General features: G+C 41.0%; 1 protein-coding gene across 2 annotated transcripts in view; it reads right to left on the reverse strand.

The window, feature by feature from the left end:
* alk (ALK receptor tyrosine kinase) overlaps positions 1 to 19,257 on the reverse strand; it is a 487,049-nt gene that overhangs the window by 93,054 nt on the left and 374,738 nt on the right. For both annotated transcript variants that reach the window (XM_049596824.1, XM_049596823.1), the window contains exon 5: positions 5,149 to 5,282. In XM_049596824.1, coding sequence (XP_049452781.1) covers positions 5,149 to 5,282 — 134 coding nt within the window. The remainder of the gene's footprint in view (positions 1 to 5,148; positions 5,283 to 19,257) is intronic.

Consider the following 19,257-nt stretch of genomic DNA (forward strand, 5'->3'; position numbering starts at 1 on the left):
GTTTGACATCCCTCAACCCTTAAAAATTTTCAGCAATTTTGACATTCTTTTGATCTTATAAACGCACTCTCACACTGTTGTGACAGCATGACGTTTTTATATATATATTATCAGCCCTTGCTTGTTAACTGATAACAAAAACTCGGGGGATGAGATTATTTTATTCATGCAGTCAAAGTGAAATTGAAAACTCAATTAAATGCTGGAGATATTCTGTGTATTTAAAGGCGAATCTCAGTACCATGCTATGACACTGAATGGCTTTTTTTTTCTCAACAAAACCCCCCCATCAACCATCCATCCACACGTCTAACACGCTGTCCACTCCACCGGCTCTCTCCGAACCCATTTCCCTCATTGCCTCCACAGGGCTGTGTGTGATTGATGGGCCTAGGGACACCCTCACGCTGCTGTGTACCTAATCGCAAAGTATAGACTCGCCGTAACGCTCCATTAACGGCCTGCAGCAGCAAGGTGTAATGGTTAGGGAAATGGGCCAGGGAAGGGAAGGTCACCGGTTCAAATTCCCACGGGGTTCGCCGTCGCCTTGTCTCTGCTACATGTCCAGTTGGAAAAATGAATTGTGACAGTTTGCAGGGTAATACATGAGCACAAATAGGAATTTGCTCTTCAGTGGACATACATTGTTATGAGTGTAAAGGCAAATGTGACCTTCTGCCTTGCCACAGCACTGTGATGAAGGCAAAGTCAAATCTGCTATTGACACAATCATGTAATGAGCTTGTCAGTCATCACAGTCGTCTCTGTTTACTTCCAGGATGAGGAACTGTAGGAGGTTAAGAGTGTCATTGACAGGTTTGTTGTGCTTGAATAATTACGTTCTCTGCACAGCTATGCCAGGACCATCAGAGAAATACCAGCAGAAGGTGGGACTCTAACTTCCTGTCAGGAGGATGAGCTGCAGAGATAGGCATATAACCACACAAGTCACTTTAGGGGCAACAAATTGGATTGCTTGTTGGCCCTGTGACTGATGAGTTAATTAAAGTGGAAGGGTATGGAGAAAGAAGTCAGACACTGCTCCATTTATTTATCCCGTATTGACTATATCTCCTCGCACTTCACTGGCTTGAGTAATCGCTGCCTTTCTGCTCAAGAAAACAACTAAGAGGGAGGAAATGGACATTGTCAAATTTCCAATTCAGATTCAACTGATCACACGGAGAGCTGATTAGGGCTGAATTTATGTGCAGGATTTAGATAAATTTGAATCAGCCAAAAGCAAATGGGGAATATTATGACTTCTGACTGTTAATATTGTATATCTCAAGGCAGACATGCTCAAACGTCAACAAGTAATAACGCACTGCAAGGCTGGAAATGAAATTAATCACTGGAATGTTTTCCTCTCTCACTGATTTGAAAATCCTCAGAATGAATCGTGCTTTTCTTACTAATTTTTGCTAATTTGCTCCAAGTCTGCAGGAAAATGTTATGCAAGTGTACCATTGAGAAATACAGAACATTTTGTGTCCACAGACTTCTGGTGAAATTAAAACTTCACACGTTTGGCACTCAATCGAACACAATTATTCAAACTCAGGTTTGGATAAGGCTTTGTGCCGCCCACCCCAAAAAACCTGACAACACAGGTCATTAATAGCAGTAATTAGCCAATTTTGAGCGCAGGGGCCTGGAACAAATAAAGCAAACAACTCTCTTTGCCAGGGACTGAGTGTGAGAGCCTTAATAGGGCACCCTGGCTTCATGTTCTTTGCTAGGTAGGCTGGAAGGTAATTTGAGCCCAGGTCTGTGACAGGTGCTGAAGGGGAAAGTGGGGGAGGTTTAGAACACCGCGAAATATGGTGAGGCCACATGGCGAGCGTGCCGAGATGGATTAGGGCTTAGTTTGGGAGTGGGATGTGTATGGAGGGTGTTGTGCTGGGGACCCAGGTGGTGCCTGAGAAGAGTACAGCACGTCTACGTACTTTTTCTCTCTACTAGCCACGGCTTATGTGCTGCCTGGCAAGAGGAACACAGTGAACCCAGAGCAGAGAACAATTAGACACTGTTCAGCCGAAGCTGGATTTGCATGAGCAATAGCGCTCACTCCGATCTGTCCTTACAGTGACAGAAAAGGCAGTTAGACAAAGAATCACTGGAGAGTCAGTAATATGATATCGATTTGTTTTGTAGTTCCTTTTATAAATTTTACTTTGTTCTGCACTTCTATCAGAGGCTTTTCTCCTGCAGAGTGATTCTGAAGACAATTTGAGAAAGTTTTCTCATTGCATTTACATATTTGACAACCAAATCCACATAATGTCATGGAGGAGTCAGGTGTTGCTGATTCGTTGCCAGTGCAGGCCAGCTGTGAGGAACTCAGCTGCAAACGATGAATTGTTCCCTTTAACTCACTCCTCTAACCCGACCTCAAGTCCCAACAACCCATCTGAACCGAATTTGAAGAATTAGACCTAAGCAAATCTTTCCTGTCCAACCATGCTCCTCATTCATCCAGAGCTAAATACTGAACGAGCATTAAAGCTATTTCATTGTTGCAGAGCTCAAAGAGACTCTGCCTCTACAAAAGTAGAGGAGATTACATTTGCCAGAATGTGTGTATCCCTCTGAATTCAAAAAGAGGCCTTAAGGGATGGTCACATTTTTTAGGATGATCTGTATGGTGCTATAGAAAAATATAGAACATAGAACATACAGAATGGATAATGTGCACAGCACTGGTCCACCTGTCAGTCTTTTGTCATTGTGATCTGGCTAGAATATCTGGACAGAAATCACGGTAACTGAGGATGATGATAGATGACAGGTCGGGGAACAATTATTACAAGGTGTCTAGTAGCACTGTCTATGTCACTGTCCAATAAAAAATACACTAAGCCAACCTTTTCTGGTGGTTTCATGTTTTGTGTTAGTTGACCAGAACAGTTTATAGGAAATGAATGAATGAATAATAATAATAAGACCCAAATGAAGGCCACATTTTACACTGACAGAAGGTGTGGATTTCACTACAAATCTGGTACCCCTGGTTTTTGTTTTGATATCATTCAGTTTGCAGTGAGACTGGGGTTCTTTCCAATGTCAAAGAGAGGATTTATAGTTAATTTAACAATTTCCCTTTAATGCAGATGCTATATTATTTGAGGAACTAAAAATCACAAATAAACTGCAAACTAAGAAGCCTCTTAAACATTTTACACTGTCGAATCCACTGGTTCTCAACCTTTTTTCATGGTAAGGCCCCTTCAATCGAAACACATCAGGTCAAGGACCCCTATTTGATAAGATTTTGCCTCAAGGACCTCCATTTGAAAATATTTTGGTTGTTACATGTTTGATTAAGACCACAATTCTGTAGTTCTTAATTACAGTTTAGGAGATAACCATGGTGGAAGTGAAACCTATGATTAGAATATTCACTCTCATGAATCCTACTCCAATTGGCCTCACTTCTGCAGTGAATTAAATCGTGAAAACAAACTACTCCTCACTTTTCTAGGGACCTCTGGAACTCCCTTAAGGACCCCTGGGGGTCCCTAGACCCCGGATTGAGAACCACTGAGCTAATCAACATATTAACTAAAGATGTTTGCTACAGTAAAATGTGAAGTGCTCATGTGAATGAAGAGGGAAGTACTTTGCCAAAACGCATTTACAAATACAGTACTGCCAGTGGTAGAATGCAACTAAGCACATTTACTCAGGTACTGTACTTAAGTACATTTATGATGTATTTGTACTTAACTTAAGTATTTTCATTTTATGCTACTCTATACTTTTACCTATCTAGAGTTTGACAGTGCAGTAATGCAGGACTTGTACTTGTAACAGAATATTTTTAGACAGTGGTATTGCTGCTTTTATTTAAGTAAAAGATCTGAGTATTTCTGCCACTGATTATTGCAAATCTGTTCTCAGACGAAATGTAGGTTTGTAAGGATAGCGTTGCATAAGCTACATTATATCAATGTAGGGATCTCTTTTGAGTGCTGCTGCCAATTTTCAGATTTAATTTAGTCTGCTACTGGAGGAGTGCTTCTCTCAGTCATCCTTTACTTTTTAATTCCTTTTTATGTGAGTTCAGCAGACTCCAACATGGTCTGGTAAACAAGTTGGGTAACTTTTCTTACACAAGCCTGAAATGGAGCGTCTTTAAACTCCACTCACTCATTCAGAAAATCCTGACTATTTCACCATGGAGCTGCTTGAAAAATAATGATATACTATATCAAATAAATCTGGATATTTTCATACACATACAGAACAACAATCCGTTCTATTAAAACAGCTCCAGCTTGGTATGACATTTGCCTACAAAACATCTGTCAGAGGAAACAAGGATTGTATCTATATTTTCTCAGTAACGCACACTTGAAATGTTTAAGCAGGGGTTGTTGTGCTTCTGCATTGAGCTCAGAGGAAATTGAATCAGTTATATTAATCCAATTCCAGGAGCTTTCGAGGTTGACAGAGAAGGATATTATTTCACTCTAGCAGTCTACGCATTTCATTGCACAACATGGTGTAATGAAGTTAAAAAAAATCACAGAATGTAGCTGTGCAATTTTCAGTTTGACGTGTTTGAGCTGCTTTGGGAACTCAGTCACTCTGCAGACATGTGAGACACATTTAGTCCGCATACATATTACAAGTGTGACAGGAAACACAAAGGGAAACAACTGCAAGCAAAAGACGGGTGACCTAATGCACTGGTTTGCTTGGACCACTTCACATTTGATCTTTTGAGTTGACCAATATTTTTCATTGTGGCTTGATGTAAAGATTATTTTACTGATTTACTGATAGATAGTATTGTCTTTGAAATGCAAAAGTGAAAAAAAAAAAAGTCCATAAAACTAGACGACGAACACAAATTGTAAACTGACTGACATTCAATATAAAATGATATGAAACAGATAAAATTAAGCAACAGGTTACATTTTTGAAGCTGTAACTACCGATGTTGGTGAATTAATCACTTAATAAAACACTTATTTATAGTCTTATGTGACTCAAGCTACTTTTTAGGATTCCTGCAAAATGTTACATTCAATAAAATCATAAACTGCTCACACGTAAGTATACAGTATACAAAAAACAGAGCAGCGTCACCATTGCCTTACTATCATTTCTGGAACGTATGACAAAGTTGAGCCAACTTACCCATAGTGCAGTTAGTGGTGAAGTGGGGCTCAATGGTGGCCATGTCATCCTGTGGAATCCGCTGATCATAGCTGGCCGAGACCCGAAACGGTGATCTTCCGTGGGTCCCCAGGGTGAGGTGCACCACTGCCCAGCTGCCAAGGAGAGAAAGCAGGAGTAGGGTCAGTGTGAGGAGCAGACACCACGGCTGACAGAAAAACCCACACCCACTGCGGGGGCTGGGGGTTAGAGTAGCTCGGGCCTGCTCCGCCTGAGCTCCAAAAGTCTCAGAGGAGGGACTGTCCAAGGCTTCAGCGGAAGCTGACATGGGGGCTTCCTCACTCCCTTCCACTTTGGAAGGATCCCCTTCTTCCTTTGTCTGTTGATGCATGGCCCTCCTTTGAGCCCAGCCCAGCCTGCCTGGGTCTAGTGGAAATGTAGAGGTGCTCAGGTGTGTGGTGTTGCCTTACTTGAGAGCTTGCGGCTGCTGTGCAGTCAGAGTGCAATTCAAAGCTGCTATTGCAGCAGGTGTGTGGTCAGGAGACAACAACACACTCAGGTCAAATTCTTGTGTGTGAGCGGGCTGCAGTCCTGCGGTGAATGCTGTGCTCCCTCAACCAGCAGCTGGCTTCATGTAGTTTAACTGTCTCTAATTTTATTAAGCAAATTGTGCTGATTTCTCTTTGGCTCCAAGCTCATCAACAATCTCTCCCTCTCCCTCTCTCTTTCCCTCTCTCCCCTCCCCCTGTCTCCTGCCCATCCCTTCATTTTTACACACAGTTGTGGCACCACATATAGTGAACGCACTCTAAATACCTACTTCCCTAATGCCGCATAAACACCACCAGAAAACGGCAACAATACCTACTGATTACAGTATAAACACACACACTATGACATATGGCGTGCTTTAATGCTTGTGTCATCACAGCAACACATGCATCATTTCACGTTGCACAACTGTGTTCTGCCATTTTAGATTTGCCACTGTTTTGCTGCTATACATGCCATCATGCTTTTACAGCACCGTTTTTTATTAACAGTTTGCACAGACATGTCACATCAACGCCGCAGACATAAAACAGAACACACACTTTGAACAGCAAAACACATACTTTTACATCTCGACTCTCCCACTCTAGTTAAGCAGACGCTGTCTTCCTACTTTACCACCTTGACTTTAAAAGGTATACTATGCAGGATTGTCAGTTACTATTTGTAAACATGCTCGGCAGCGAAAGCAAATGTAAAAGCAACCCCAGATTCACTCGTGATTGGCATTTCACTTTGCTAGATTTGCTTTTAGGGTGTGTCTCCTGGATGCCCGGTCATTTTCTTTTTATAAAGCCCTGACCTCACTTGATCGCTGTTGGGGTACACACCCAAAAACAACCCAAACACAGAAAATAAAAAAATACAGGCAGAGGGCAGAGTCTCTGCAGCACAAAAATCGCCACAAAACAGTTCTAGTGGGTCATAAGCGATAACTGAGAGGGATTACTTGTGTTCTTATTAGGAAAATCCTGCACAGTATATCTTTAACTACTATAGTATAATAATATGAATATAAATGTATATATAACCAAAAAAAAAATGCACACATTTCTACAACACTGTATTCACATTTGCATTTATTATCCAAAAGTGTTTTCTTTTCCAAGATACTTTTTTCTCTGCTCAAAGTGAAATAATTATTTCAAAAGTTTTTAACCAGCCACAGACCCTTGGTGACATCGTTATAAATCTCAAAGGTCTCTGCCTTCGATTATGACAAGTGTGTTGGGAAATGGGAAACACTGCAGCACCATGTTTATTTTGGGGTACATTTTTTTTTACTTTGTTTGGGTAGAATTGTGCCCGTAAAAGTACAGCAAACATAAATGCACACATGCACACACACACAACAGCCCACTACACAAACAGACTCTGAGCTTTTCTGATTTCCCCAATGTCTGTGCTCTGACTCAACGGGCTTTGCATTACTACCTTTGCCAGCTCCCCTTCTTATGTTTTTTTTCCCTATCTTTTAATGTTGCACTGGCTTTCCTCTGCTCCCCCCTCCCTTCGCCGCTCTCACCTCTTTCCACTCCCTTTTCACTAAACCCTCCTCGCTCCCTCTCTCCGTCTCTCCACCCAGACACTGCTCAGAGTGGAGGGGAGGTGTGGACCAGATGGGAAGTGATGTTAAAGCACCACAGTACACTGTTAGAGAACAGCTTTGCGGTGTGAGACCTGCTCCCTGCCATATCCTATAATAGAAAGGAAATGAAGCCCCAGATAAGGGCTGCCACTGTCTCCTTGATAACCTTGAAATGATTTGCCGACTGAGTCATATACATATGGTCTTGCTGGATTCACTGCTGGCAGGCTGAGGGGCAGATTTAGACATGGCCTTTGTGTTGAATGAGTACTCAGCATGATGATAATGGGTCTGTAATTGCACTGGAATGTTTGTCTCCTCGTGCATAAATAATTTAAGTAAATGCATTTCAACACCACGTACTCTTAAACCTAGATAAACAGGGATGAAAGTGCTCTATATCGAAATATGAAACACAAAGGGGATTAGCAAAGTCTATGATTTCAGAGATGGAACAATGTAAACAAAGGAACTCGTGCTTGGCATCAAATACGCTTAATGTACTGATAATAAAATGGCCAGCGCTGTATATGGCGTCCAATCTAAAGCCATCAATGTAAACCTGATCTCTATCTACTCAGAGTGTAAAACTGAACACAACTCTCCTGGACTACTGAATTATTTTCATGTCTTATCACGCTATGTCTGCGCCGGAGCTCACAGCACTGATTAACTGAGCAGCGGATCAGAGCAGAGCTGCCAGAGCACATCACTCAAACATTTAAACCTAATTAGCAGTATACCATGCAAGGCACAGCGGTTCTAAATATAAATAAATAAAACGAAATGAATGATAAAGACTCCTCATACGGGGATTAGATATTCATGACTAATCCGAATGCGGATGCTAATAATTCTCATTATGGTCCTTTGTGTCCTAACGGCTGGTTGGTTGTTTAAAATCACCTGACCTTTGTTCAGACTGCTGTTTGTCGAAAGCTTCTCCTCCCATGATGGGAATGTTTTTTTTTCCCCCAGCATCGAAAAACAAAACAACAACAGCTCAGGCCAACTAATCTTTGCTGCCAATTGACAATTCTCATTTCATAATGCTATTCATTTATGCTTCCTTAGTGCTCTGCTCTGGCTAATGTAGCTCTTTTAATTTTCATTTGGTGTGTGTGTTAGTGAGGATGTAGGGTGCTTATGTCCTAACCACATTAAGGCTTATTTGTCTTGTGGGTTCTGGTTTGCATTAGCTTTGAGTCTCATCCATCAGGGCAAACAATGCATGAGGAAGTGTGTTGCATATTCTTTCCGATGTGGCTCCCTAATGCTGTGGGTCCAGGTTGGATACATTGTCAGAGTGAGGCTAGTGCAGACAGAACTTTATACCTGCCTTATGTGTGTGTTTGTTTATTCTTGTGCTTTAACAGGCGCCATCTTGCAAGCTTTCTTTTCCTCACGTCCTCGGGTTAGAATAAAGAATGAGGTTAGGAATGAGCTTTTGTTTATTCGTTTCGTCCCTGGTGTGAAAAGGCCTTCAAGAGAGGAACTGAATTGATTACAGGTCCTCATAAGTGTAGAAATGAAATGATGTGTGTGAATCAAACTATATAAAAACCTTTTGAAAATGATTCATAGGTGACTGCTATATTTCTCTGACTCGCTTGTGCTGCTAAGCACATATTGCACTCATTCAGAAAATAATCACCCGAACTGACCAAAAAAAAGAGAGACTATTTTTCCTGGAATAAATTATTCGTCCTACAGCAGCAGTGTTACTATTACCTTGTGAACTTACTGTATGATTTTCAGTGTTAGGGTGTTACCAGGGCCTAAACTAATAGTTTTAGCAGGTTAAGAAGGGATGTGAGGTTAAAGGGGAACTATGTCAATTTTCAAAATTCATACACGTTATTCCAAAAGTCTAAGAGAGTCAAAAAATATTAATACACATTTACAACTTTCTCCCAAATCCAAAATATTGAAAACCAAGCCCCCAGGAAAACTGCTGAGCCTTGCAGCCAATTTTTCCCAGTGAAAATCCCATCGCCCACTAAGCTTTCTTCCCATTGGCCACCATTATAAAAGAGACGTCTGTTAAACTGTTGACAGGACACCTTGAACTGTAAACAAGGTCAATTATGACTCTTTATATTACGATGTTTTCATTAATGGTGGTTTTATATTTGCTAAACTTTCCTGGAGCTTGCAAATGCTATTGTAAAAAAAATGTGATGTCATCACAATGTAAAGTCTATAAGCCAAGTGGGGCCTTGTGGGCGGAGCTACTGGGAGAAACATTAGTGTGCAGAAGTAAACCTGGAAGCTTCACACTTTTTTTTGGCATATGCGCCAGTTGAGCAGCTCCATAGGTGCCTTTTTGGGATCTAGTTAGCAATCTAGTTATTATTATAAATCTATGACTTAAATTCAAATTTGTGATGTCATCAAGCATAAAGTCTGGAGCTGCTCCATAGACAATAAGCATGGAAAGATGTTCTAGTTGACACTGAGCACCCAGGAGAATGCTCTGAGTATATGGGTACATTTTCTGTTTCACAGCTGAGAACAATTCAATAGAATAGAGCTCATTTGGGTATAAATAAAAAAGAAACATTATGTGGGCCCACAAAATCAGTCTCCCATTCACTGTCTATGGAGCAGCTCCAGACTTTAAACTGATGACATCACAAGTTTGAGACTTCTCTGGTTTCTGGCTTCGAGAGAGACTCACTCATGTTCACAAATACTATCAAACTTTTCTAGGTCACGGAAATAACATATTGGAATTCACAATTTAAGTAGTGTTTCCCTTTAAGATAGAAACTGGGTCTTTGTTTTCTTTAATTTTGTGATTTAGAAGAAGATCAATTTTAGATTTCAGAGTAAAGGTTCGACATATCACCTGAGATACAATTTGAAGGCTCTGCACAACTGTGGTACACAGACTCTGGTGATTACACTTCATTGGGCTGATTAGAACTCTTTCCAGGTTTGTGTTGGTATGTAGACTGTTTGATCGACATCTCTCTGGCACCTGTGGAGTTGTGCAGGGCCCTTGCAACAACAACAACAACAAAAAATCACTCCCTTCCAAAATTTAATTTTTTTTTGTTTGTATGGAAAATTATCAAAGAACTAAAAACAATGCTGAGGCAATCACATAAATGTCTTCATTGTGTGTTTACTGGCTTTGCTTCAGTGATTTCCATCACATGTTGTTTTGGTTGGTTAGTTTTTCGCCACTGTTTGGAAGTCCGTAAACAATTACAGATGGCAAATTGAATCAGGAGATGAATATGAAGAAATAAACATGGAAACAGAAGATGTGAGTTGAATTCAACCTTAAGGGGGCGCTGTGGCACACTGTGTAATGGAGCCAGTTCTGCAGTCAGCACAGCAGGCCACAGTCAGCTAAAGGTTACAGCGATTCTGAATGTGTTTTGCTGAAATTGCTTATGTTTACTAAGTTGACATTGTGTCTCTTCAATTCATCTCATTGTAACTTGACTGAGTTTCACATCACTTAAAACATTTGTCTTTGAGGTTCACCCTGAAGACTGTGTGATCACAATAATACCCAAGCAGCTATAGATGATACCACAGAGATATCAAACATGAGGAGATGGAACTGCAAATGTTAGATTCTGTCAGCAATTAGTCAAAATCAAAACAAATTTGTAAAATGCCAAAGCTCATTAGTTTGAGATATGGCTGCCTGAATGTGCCAAAAATGATCAAATACTGCAAATAGACACATAGGGGTCACAGAGCTGAGGAAAGTACAACAAACCACAAAACCAACCCAATCACCAGAATAAATGTTAGCATTGCTCATTTCTGCAAACCAGAGATATGTTACATTTGTGCATTTCAAATGTAGAGGATATGTTTCAATCTTGTGGTTAGGTTTAGGCACAAAGTGCATGTTTTGTCACGCCATCTTCCTTAAGCCATCCATCAACTATACTCACCATCCCCTTCCCCCCTAATGAGAACCTCAGATCATATACATGTAATCTGAACTATGTAACCTAAGAAACATTGATATGACACATGACACGTAAAAATGTAACCATGGCTTACAGAAATGTACAATGCTGACATTTTCTTTTGGCAACTGCACTACACACAACACAATCTGGTGATGCTATGATAAATACTTAACCCTATGTGTATGGTATGAACAAAATACAATGTATGATATCGACAAAGCCATTAAACTCACTTCCTCAGGCTCGGGTTGTGTGTGAAATGGAAAAGGTTTTCAATCATACCCCAAGTCCAAGTGACCTGTTGACTGCATTTGCAGTAAAACTAAAGAAAGGGGAGGATCAAAATGGAAACCGCTTTACATGGTAATGGAATTTCTACCCCCTAAGAGACATCGCCATAGGTTTCGATCATGCTGCCTGTTTTAAATCGAAGTGGATTTTTTCATAGGGGAAAGATGAAATTGATTGAAAATGATGCTGTGTATGCCTGGGTCTGCATTGAGGCAGCAGGGGTTAAGGACTTAGGAGGTGGGTGCTGCTGGTGCTGCCATGATTGCTGCTGGATCAGGATCTCTACTTAAGCCACATTGATTTTGACTGTCAAATGGTATAATGCACAACAGACCTAAGCCAATATGTCAAGAGAAGTGCAGATTAGATTCAACGGCCTGACATGGCCCGGCTGAATGAGTGCCACTTCCCCAAACTAAACAGGACACATTTGAATGCTATCTGTTGGGAGCAAAATCTGTTCCGCCATAATGCAGCTGGAATGATAGGGTAGATGAGGTAAGCTGCGTTGACTTGTATTGGAGACATGTTTTTGGCAGAATTCAGTATTTGTTCAGCCAAAATGGATTAAATAAGCTTTAAAGATCTTTTTCTTACACTGGCCCAAACTGTTTCATTTTTTTTAAAAAATATTTGTTATAGGAAAAAGTCACAATACACCATGTTCTCAGTAAAGCACATAGATTGGTCCCATCAAGCATATGCCTCACAGACAATGAATGACAAAACAATTTCATCATGGCTTTTTGTGAACACTCTAAACTGGGGAAGATTGGTTTAGTCAACAGCAATTGTGAGGCTTTTACATCATTCTGCAGACTAAAACTTGGGACTGCACTCAAGGCGAGCATTAGCCTTTGTACATTCACATGAGTCACACCTGAAATACAGCTATCTTGCATTTCTGAGCTAAGCAAATTATTCTGTGACTGAAAAATGAACAATCTGCCAAGAGCAAATTACAGAGGATGAAAGCAACCCAAACCAAATAAACAAACCCAGATGAAAAAAAAAAAAAAAAAAAAAAATGGAGTCCACCGGGGATTCATGTCAGTGTGTCAATTTCACATGCCCTTAAAACGTACACACAAGAACTGCAAGCCACGTTCAGCATGAACTCAGACCAAGTGGGTGATATAAACGGTCCATTATACCAACTCGGGAAATTTGCCTCTTGCAGTAAATGTGAGACATGTAATTCCAGGTAGCTATTTGAACACATCTTCACAGTGGCATGTATATATTTAAAGGCCTAATGTTAACAGTGTGTTTGATGGACCTGCATTTATATAGTGCCTTTTAAGTCTTCAGACCACTCAAAGGGCTTTGCACTATATGCCACATTCACCCCATTCACATATGGCAGAGCAGAGGCCACAATGCAAAGTGCTAATCTGCTCATCAGGATCTAATCTAATGCAATCATTCACAAGCACATTTGCACAACGATCTGGGGTTCAGTATCTTGCCTATAGGACTCCTGACATGCAGACTGGAGCTACAGCCGCCCACTGCTGTAACTACACGACAACTGGTGTTTTTTGCCATAGACTGTGTATAAATAATGGATGTAGCCACCGTCACTAATTGGTTAGGGGACTTTTGGTTTTAAGCCTCAAATTTGGCATTTAAGCCATTGCCAGCTATTTTTTTTTTTTTTTTTGGAGCCGGGGGGCTCATATTTGGATGTCAGGCTTTAGCTGTGGAGGAGCGAGGGGTGGATCTGACTCACAGGCTGTGGTGACGCCTCACAGCCAGCCTGTCATTAAACATGCCCTACCCTTAATCATGTGTAACTGTAAGCCTTAATAAAATTTAAACAGTGCAGTAGTCATAAATGTGGGAAATTAGCTATGGAAACCAAAACCATTTGCACCAGGCTGTAAACATGCTTATTCCTGCTTCAAAGTTGGGCTTTTTTTTACATGGGATTCTATAGGGATTGGCTCACTTTTCAAGCCAGCCTCAACTGGCCATTTGATGTACTGCAGTCTTTGGTGCTTCCTCGTTGGCTTTATTTTTCAGCCCCAAAGGTTGCTGTTTGGTTCATTCACATGGGCTGTATGATGATCTGGATTTCACTCACTAAACCACTAACCTTTTTAACATTAGGCAAGTCAATGCCTTGCCACTAAACTATATCAACCTGTGTGAACTGACCAGGTTATCTGTCGTAAAACTTATGATCAAAGCACAGGTACACTCATTGGTGGCATTTGTGAACACTTGTACATGCACTGGCACATATAATGTCTCTATATAGTGTCCAGATGTGAAAGATATGTAACATTAAATCTACTCTGACTCATTTATATGCAACAATAAAACTTGAAAACTCTGTGGAAAGGTGAATGTATTTATAGGCACTGTATACAGTAATCTGTCTCGAGAGAGTGAGAGGAAGATAAGGAAAAAAGCTGTGGAGAGTGTATAAAGAACTCAGCACTCAACCCAATTTGTCATGTTGCTACTGACGAAACAAGACCTTCACAGTACAGAAAGAATCTAACATTAATGACTACATATTTCCATCTGAAGTTTTGAGATACCTCATATAGAGCCCCTAATCCTAAAAGCAAGTCACAAGATTGGAATGCTAAACTTTAATCTGAGTTTTAAATCAAGACTGAATAAAATTCTGCGACAAATTAATGGAGGTCAAACTGATATATATTGGCTGGCTTTAAGGGCTTAGATCAGAAGCTTTGAAAGAATTTATATGAGAAATTAAGAAAGGAACACTGAAGGCTATGCCAAGACTGATGGGAACAGATTACTTAGATGTCTTAGTTAGATGTACATGATGGCAGTACATCAAAAGAATGACAGGTCTACAGTAAAAACCCTCATTTCCATTTTGTGAGCTCCTGTCTACAGCACTGTAGGTTTTGCTAATAGATTGTGCTAATGTCTTGAGTCTGTTCTATCAGGTCCGGTGTTCGTTGCTTGAGAAAGTCCTGTAATGAGATGAGATCTTTGGCGTCTACTGTTGAACATTACATCATGAATAAACTGTCTGAGTGGAGCACATTACAATGGGCAAAGGTGAAGAGGAAGCACTGATATATCTTTGGGAATTAGACTAGTTCTTAATGAAATGAGCCCAATCTGCAGGGCCACTAAAATAAAATCAGTGCATCAGTAACTATGCAGACATAATAATGCTCACAGGGTCCCAGGAAACCAATCAAAACTAGAGGAGCAGCGAAGCAGACGAGTCCAAATAAGCTAATCGAACAGGATCTAGCATCTCGCTGTTCACTGTGACTGGCAGGTTGCTTCAGTAACAGCCTGTCTGCACTTGGACATCACTCACCAGTTTTTTCAAGATTCAGTAATGACTTTGAAAAGTGTCTGAGGTTTAGAAAAACAAAACATTTAATTGTGCCTTTAAGACAGAAGAACCTCAAGAGTCAGCAGCAGTCTGGCCATCTGGAGGAGCAGGAGCCTTCACATTGGCCTAACGGTGTGTGGGCAGGCAACACTGATACAACAAAGTAAACAAATGTCACATTCCGTTTGATTTTGCATTACACTGGCCAGCTGGCTTCACATAAGTGTGTGGATGTGTGTTGTGTGGTGCAGCTATAAATTCATTAGATCTTATGAATACATCCCTCTGTTACGAACTTTATGTGGTACATTTTGGGTTCACACATGCTGAAGCTGGTATAGGCTACATCCAGACTAAAGACTTTTTCATTTTAAGACAGCGTTTTAAAAATGAAAATGACCTCTGTATGCTCATTTTAGCTTTGTTTTATAAATAATTTCTGTCCATGATAAGATGCCTAATTGCACATATTATATGACCATCCATGTACACTGTGCATGCATGTGCCGGTGTGAATGCAGCTACAGAAAATAATACAGAGAAAAACAGCAAAGGTGAAAAGTAAGACCAAATATTGTTTGCTTCAACAAACAGTGAGGTGGAACTGTTACTGAAAGCAGCAGGAGTTTAAGGTGGTCAAGAAAACAGATTGGGAGTCATTGCAAAGCAAACATGGTGAAATATTAGAGCAGTACTAGGAGCATTATCCAATGCTGCTGGAAGGCACGGCAGTGGGAAAGGAGTACCCACAAGAGAGTGATGAAATCACAAAAGGTATTTAGCTATGATGTTTTGGCTTTACATGTCATGACTTATAAGACCTGATCAAAGTGGGAATTGAAGTCTGGAAGTCTGCGTTGTCATTGTTTTCAAAAGTCTCCACCTGTCCAAACCAAAACGCAAAACTGGAGTTTTCAAACCAAATTGGGGTCAGCAGCATTTTCAGAGGTCTCGGTTTTAGGAGTGTATGTATGTCCGAGCACTGTGGACACTACACGAAAATGTAGCAAAAGTTATGCGTCTGGGTCAGTTTCTTTGTTTTTCTTTTTCTGGTAAGCTCAAAGAGAAAACACAAGGTTATTTATCCTGTAACCCCTGTTCTCTGATAACCCAAGTTAGGTGTCTCCCTATGGGGATTGCTCTCTCAGCATTATCCTCTTTACTAAGCAAGCCACCAAGGCAAAGCCCCTTGCCTCACATAAAAAAAGTGATTGAAGCAGGGTCGCTCATCATTCAAGATAAGCCGACTTCTTTTTCAGTTTATGCAAGGTAGGTTCTTCAGGTAGACACCCCATTCATATTATCAGAGAACAGAGGTTACAGGATAACTAACCTCAAGTTCTGTAAAACAGTCCTTTAAGCTCTCTCAATGGGGCTATACTGACTACTCTATTGCCAGATAAGCTTATCTGAGCGACTGGCTGCCAACCCAGGTGGTTCCATTTTTTTTCCACAGATCCCACACTCAGGACAGTACACCAGCGCGGGTGCACTGACATGCAATTTAAAAAAACTCTACAAAGGCCAATGTGAAGCCCAGCGCACTGCAGATGGCTTCTTTCTGCAGTGACACTCCTACACTGGGCTCAATATGTTGGCATTCCTTCTGTGAATGTGAACACAACCCACGTGGAGGCTATAGCCATTTATAGTCAATCACAACCACAGTGGGAGAGATGTTAACGGGCTCACCAGTATACTTAGCCTCTGACACAAACAACTCCTAAAGTTTTCATTTCAATACAAATAAATGTTGGACAGCACATGACAAACTATCCCAAAACTGCAGTAGTCTGAAAAGCAAAAGCCCAAAAGAAATATTTCTTTGAAAGTACTTTCCCAAACAAAAGCACAAGGCTGAGTAATATGCAGAATGATGTCACTGGAGCTTTCCACTACAGTAAAAGGGCCAGTGTGTAATATTTGGCATGGTTTATTGTCAATCTGAATCTGAATATTCTACCCATTAATATGTTGTGTATAAGTGTATAATCGCTATAAAATAAAATTCGTTTGGTTTTCGTAACCTTATAATTATGCTTTTATATATATATATATATATATATATATGTATGTATATATATTTATTTATATATATATATAGAGAGAGAGAGAGAGAGAGAGAGAGAGAGAGAGAGGGGTCGCCATCTTGCGCTGCCATGTATGTACAGCAGACCGAGCGGACAATCCAGCCAGCCAGAGAACGCGTTTCGCGTGTATAAATGAACCAATGAAGACAGCGGAAGGAAGGAAGGAGGAGGAGGAAACAGCAGAGAGTGTTAGTAGTTCGTCGATAGAGAGAAGTGAAAAGTTCTTTTAGTTATAAAGTTTGCGAATGGACCACACTTACCATGCAACAGGAGAGAATGAACCCGAACCGTCATCTCCTTGTGATGCACTCTCTGCTGTGCTTTTCCTCCTGATGATATATCTCAGCGATGGTAGCACCGAATCCCATTCTGTGCATTCAGCCTCTCCTCTCGCCCGCTCAGCATCAAACACATGGAGTTCCTCATCTGTATGCTCCGGCTCAAACAGGTATGGCTCTGGGTCTGTGTCCGCTACAAGAAACTCTTCAAAATCGCGTTCAAAGTCGTCCATTGCAGCTACTATAGTCCGGAGATATCGCTAGGCTAAATAAACAGCTGAGCTCTGTTTACAGGCTACGCTGTCAGTCAGTGTGCGGGCTGGAGATTGGCGGAGCAGAGATGGGAGGGGGTCCCCACTCGGTATGGTAAACGAGTATGTGTGTATGGAGTGTGTCTGTTAGGCCAGAAGAGTCAGAGTTTGGGACGGAGTCTTTTACTCCTTGGAGTGTTACTGGAGTTTTTGGAGTGCTCAAATAAACTGGCCTTTTTCCCGAACGCTCCTCTGGTCTCCTGCTTGTGAGGGATTCATTACAATATTGTAACATGGTTTAGATTTCTAAATAAATATTCACCTCCTTGCTAGATAGACCTACTCCTGAAAAACTTGTGCGCAAGGCTTTTTGTCCCTACGAGGCCACCGTCATTTACCCGACGGGAGGGGTGAGCAAGTGAGCCCTGCAATCTAGAATTTCACCACTGATGTCACTGTTTTCAACCCATTTTACACACTGGCCCTTGAAGGCATGACCTGTTCTACTCTTCCTCTGATTGGCTAGTAGTCGTCGCCTATATTGGTTGGGTTGGTTAGATTTAGGCCTAAGGAGTGAGACTGGTTAAGGCTGGGGTAAGAATGTCAGGGTAAGTCAATCAGAGGCAGAGTAGGACGGGCCCTCATTGTACAGGGGACCAGTGATTGATCAGCTATATGCCTCTGTTTGGGAGTGTGTGGCCAATTTTTGGAGAAATTGCTCTGCAGAGCATGCACATTTGTTTTTAGGGTAACAGACAATTGAGGCTTTGAACAATGGCTTGGCACTGTAGAGTTGGGCTAGACTGAGCTAGCTAGTGGTGCTAGCACATCTGCTACATACTCTGTGGTCAGTAAAAGTATTTGTTAAATTTAGCCAGAATATTCTCTCAAACACTAGTTAGTGTGGAGAAAGCTAGTTAACTGACCAATGAGCAATGTGCTAGCATATGCTAACTAATTTGTTTGCTCCATTGCTGTGTAAGGCACAAAAGTAGGCAATCAAGACAGACTTTGAGACGTGCAAGAAGAAGAAGAAGTTGAATGACAAGTGATGGTACAAGCACAGGGAAATCATGTGGCTTTAGCCTGACCATGGCTAATCATTTGGACATGGTTGTGTTCCTCATCATGAGGCACCAAAATGAATTTTGATGACATGAAAGAAAAAAAAAACCACATCACCAGATTGATGGTCAGTTGCTGGAACCTGCACAGTTTGCAAAGACATAAAAAGCATGTGACATGAAGCATTGACTGTGCCAAACTTATGATCTATGGTGGTTAGTATAGTAGATTAGAGTCAGGTCATTGGCTTACATAAATGATCACACATCATGGGGGTTGAAAATGACCACAAACTTAACTTAAAGTTGAAAGCAGCAGCTCAGTTGACTCAACAATTTCCATATCTGCTGATGCTGTTATTCATAGCTACTTACACTGAATGCAGCAGTGGCATCTCCACATATCACCAGCTCAAAAACTAACAGTGCATGCATCAAACAAAACCACAGTGCTCACATAATACATGTGACTGATAATCCTGTCTCCACAAGGAACATCACGTGTGATAGAGAAGTACAAACGCTATGCTTATTCCTCACTGCAGCTTCTTACTCTCTGTCTTTCCCTCCTTTGTCATCCAATTTCATTTCCTATAGTTTCCTCCATTATCTTTGCCACAATCTGTTATATTGCTTCATACACTCTCTCGTGCTTGGTGTCTCCCGTGGACTCTTTGAGTCTGTGTTATCCCCCCTACACCACTACCATTCTGAATAATTCAGAGGTTACAACTCTGCAGT

This window comes from Epinephelus fuscoguttatus, linkage group LG14 (assembly GCF_011397635.1).
Source record: "Epinephelus fuscoguttatus linkage group LG14, E.fuscoguttatus.final_Chr_v1".
Lineage (NCBI taxonomy): Eukaryota > Metazoa > Chordata > Actinopteri > Perciformes > Serranidae > Epinephelus > Epinephelus fuscoguttatus.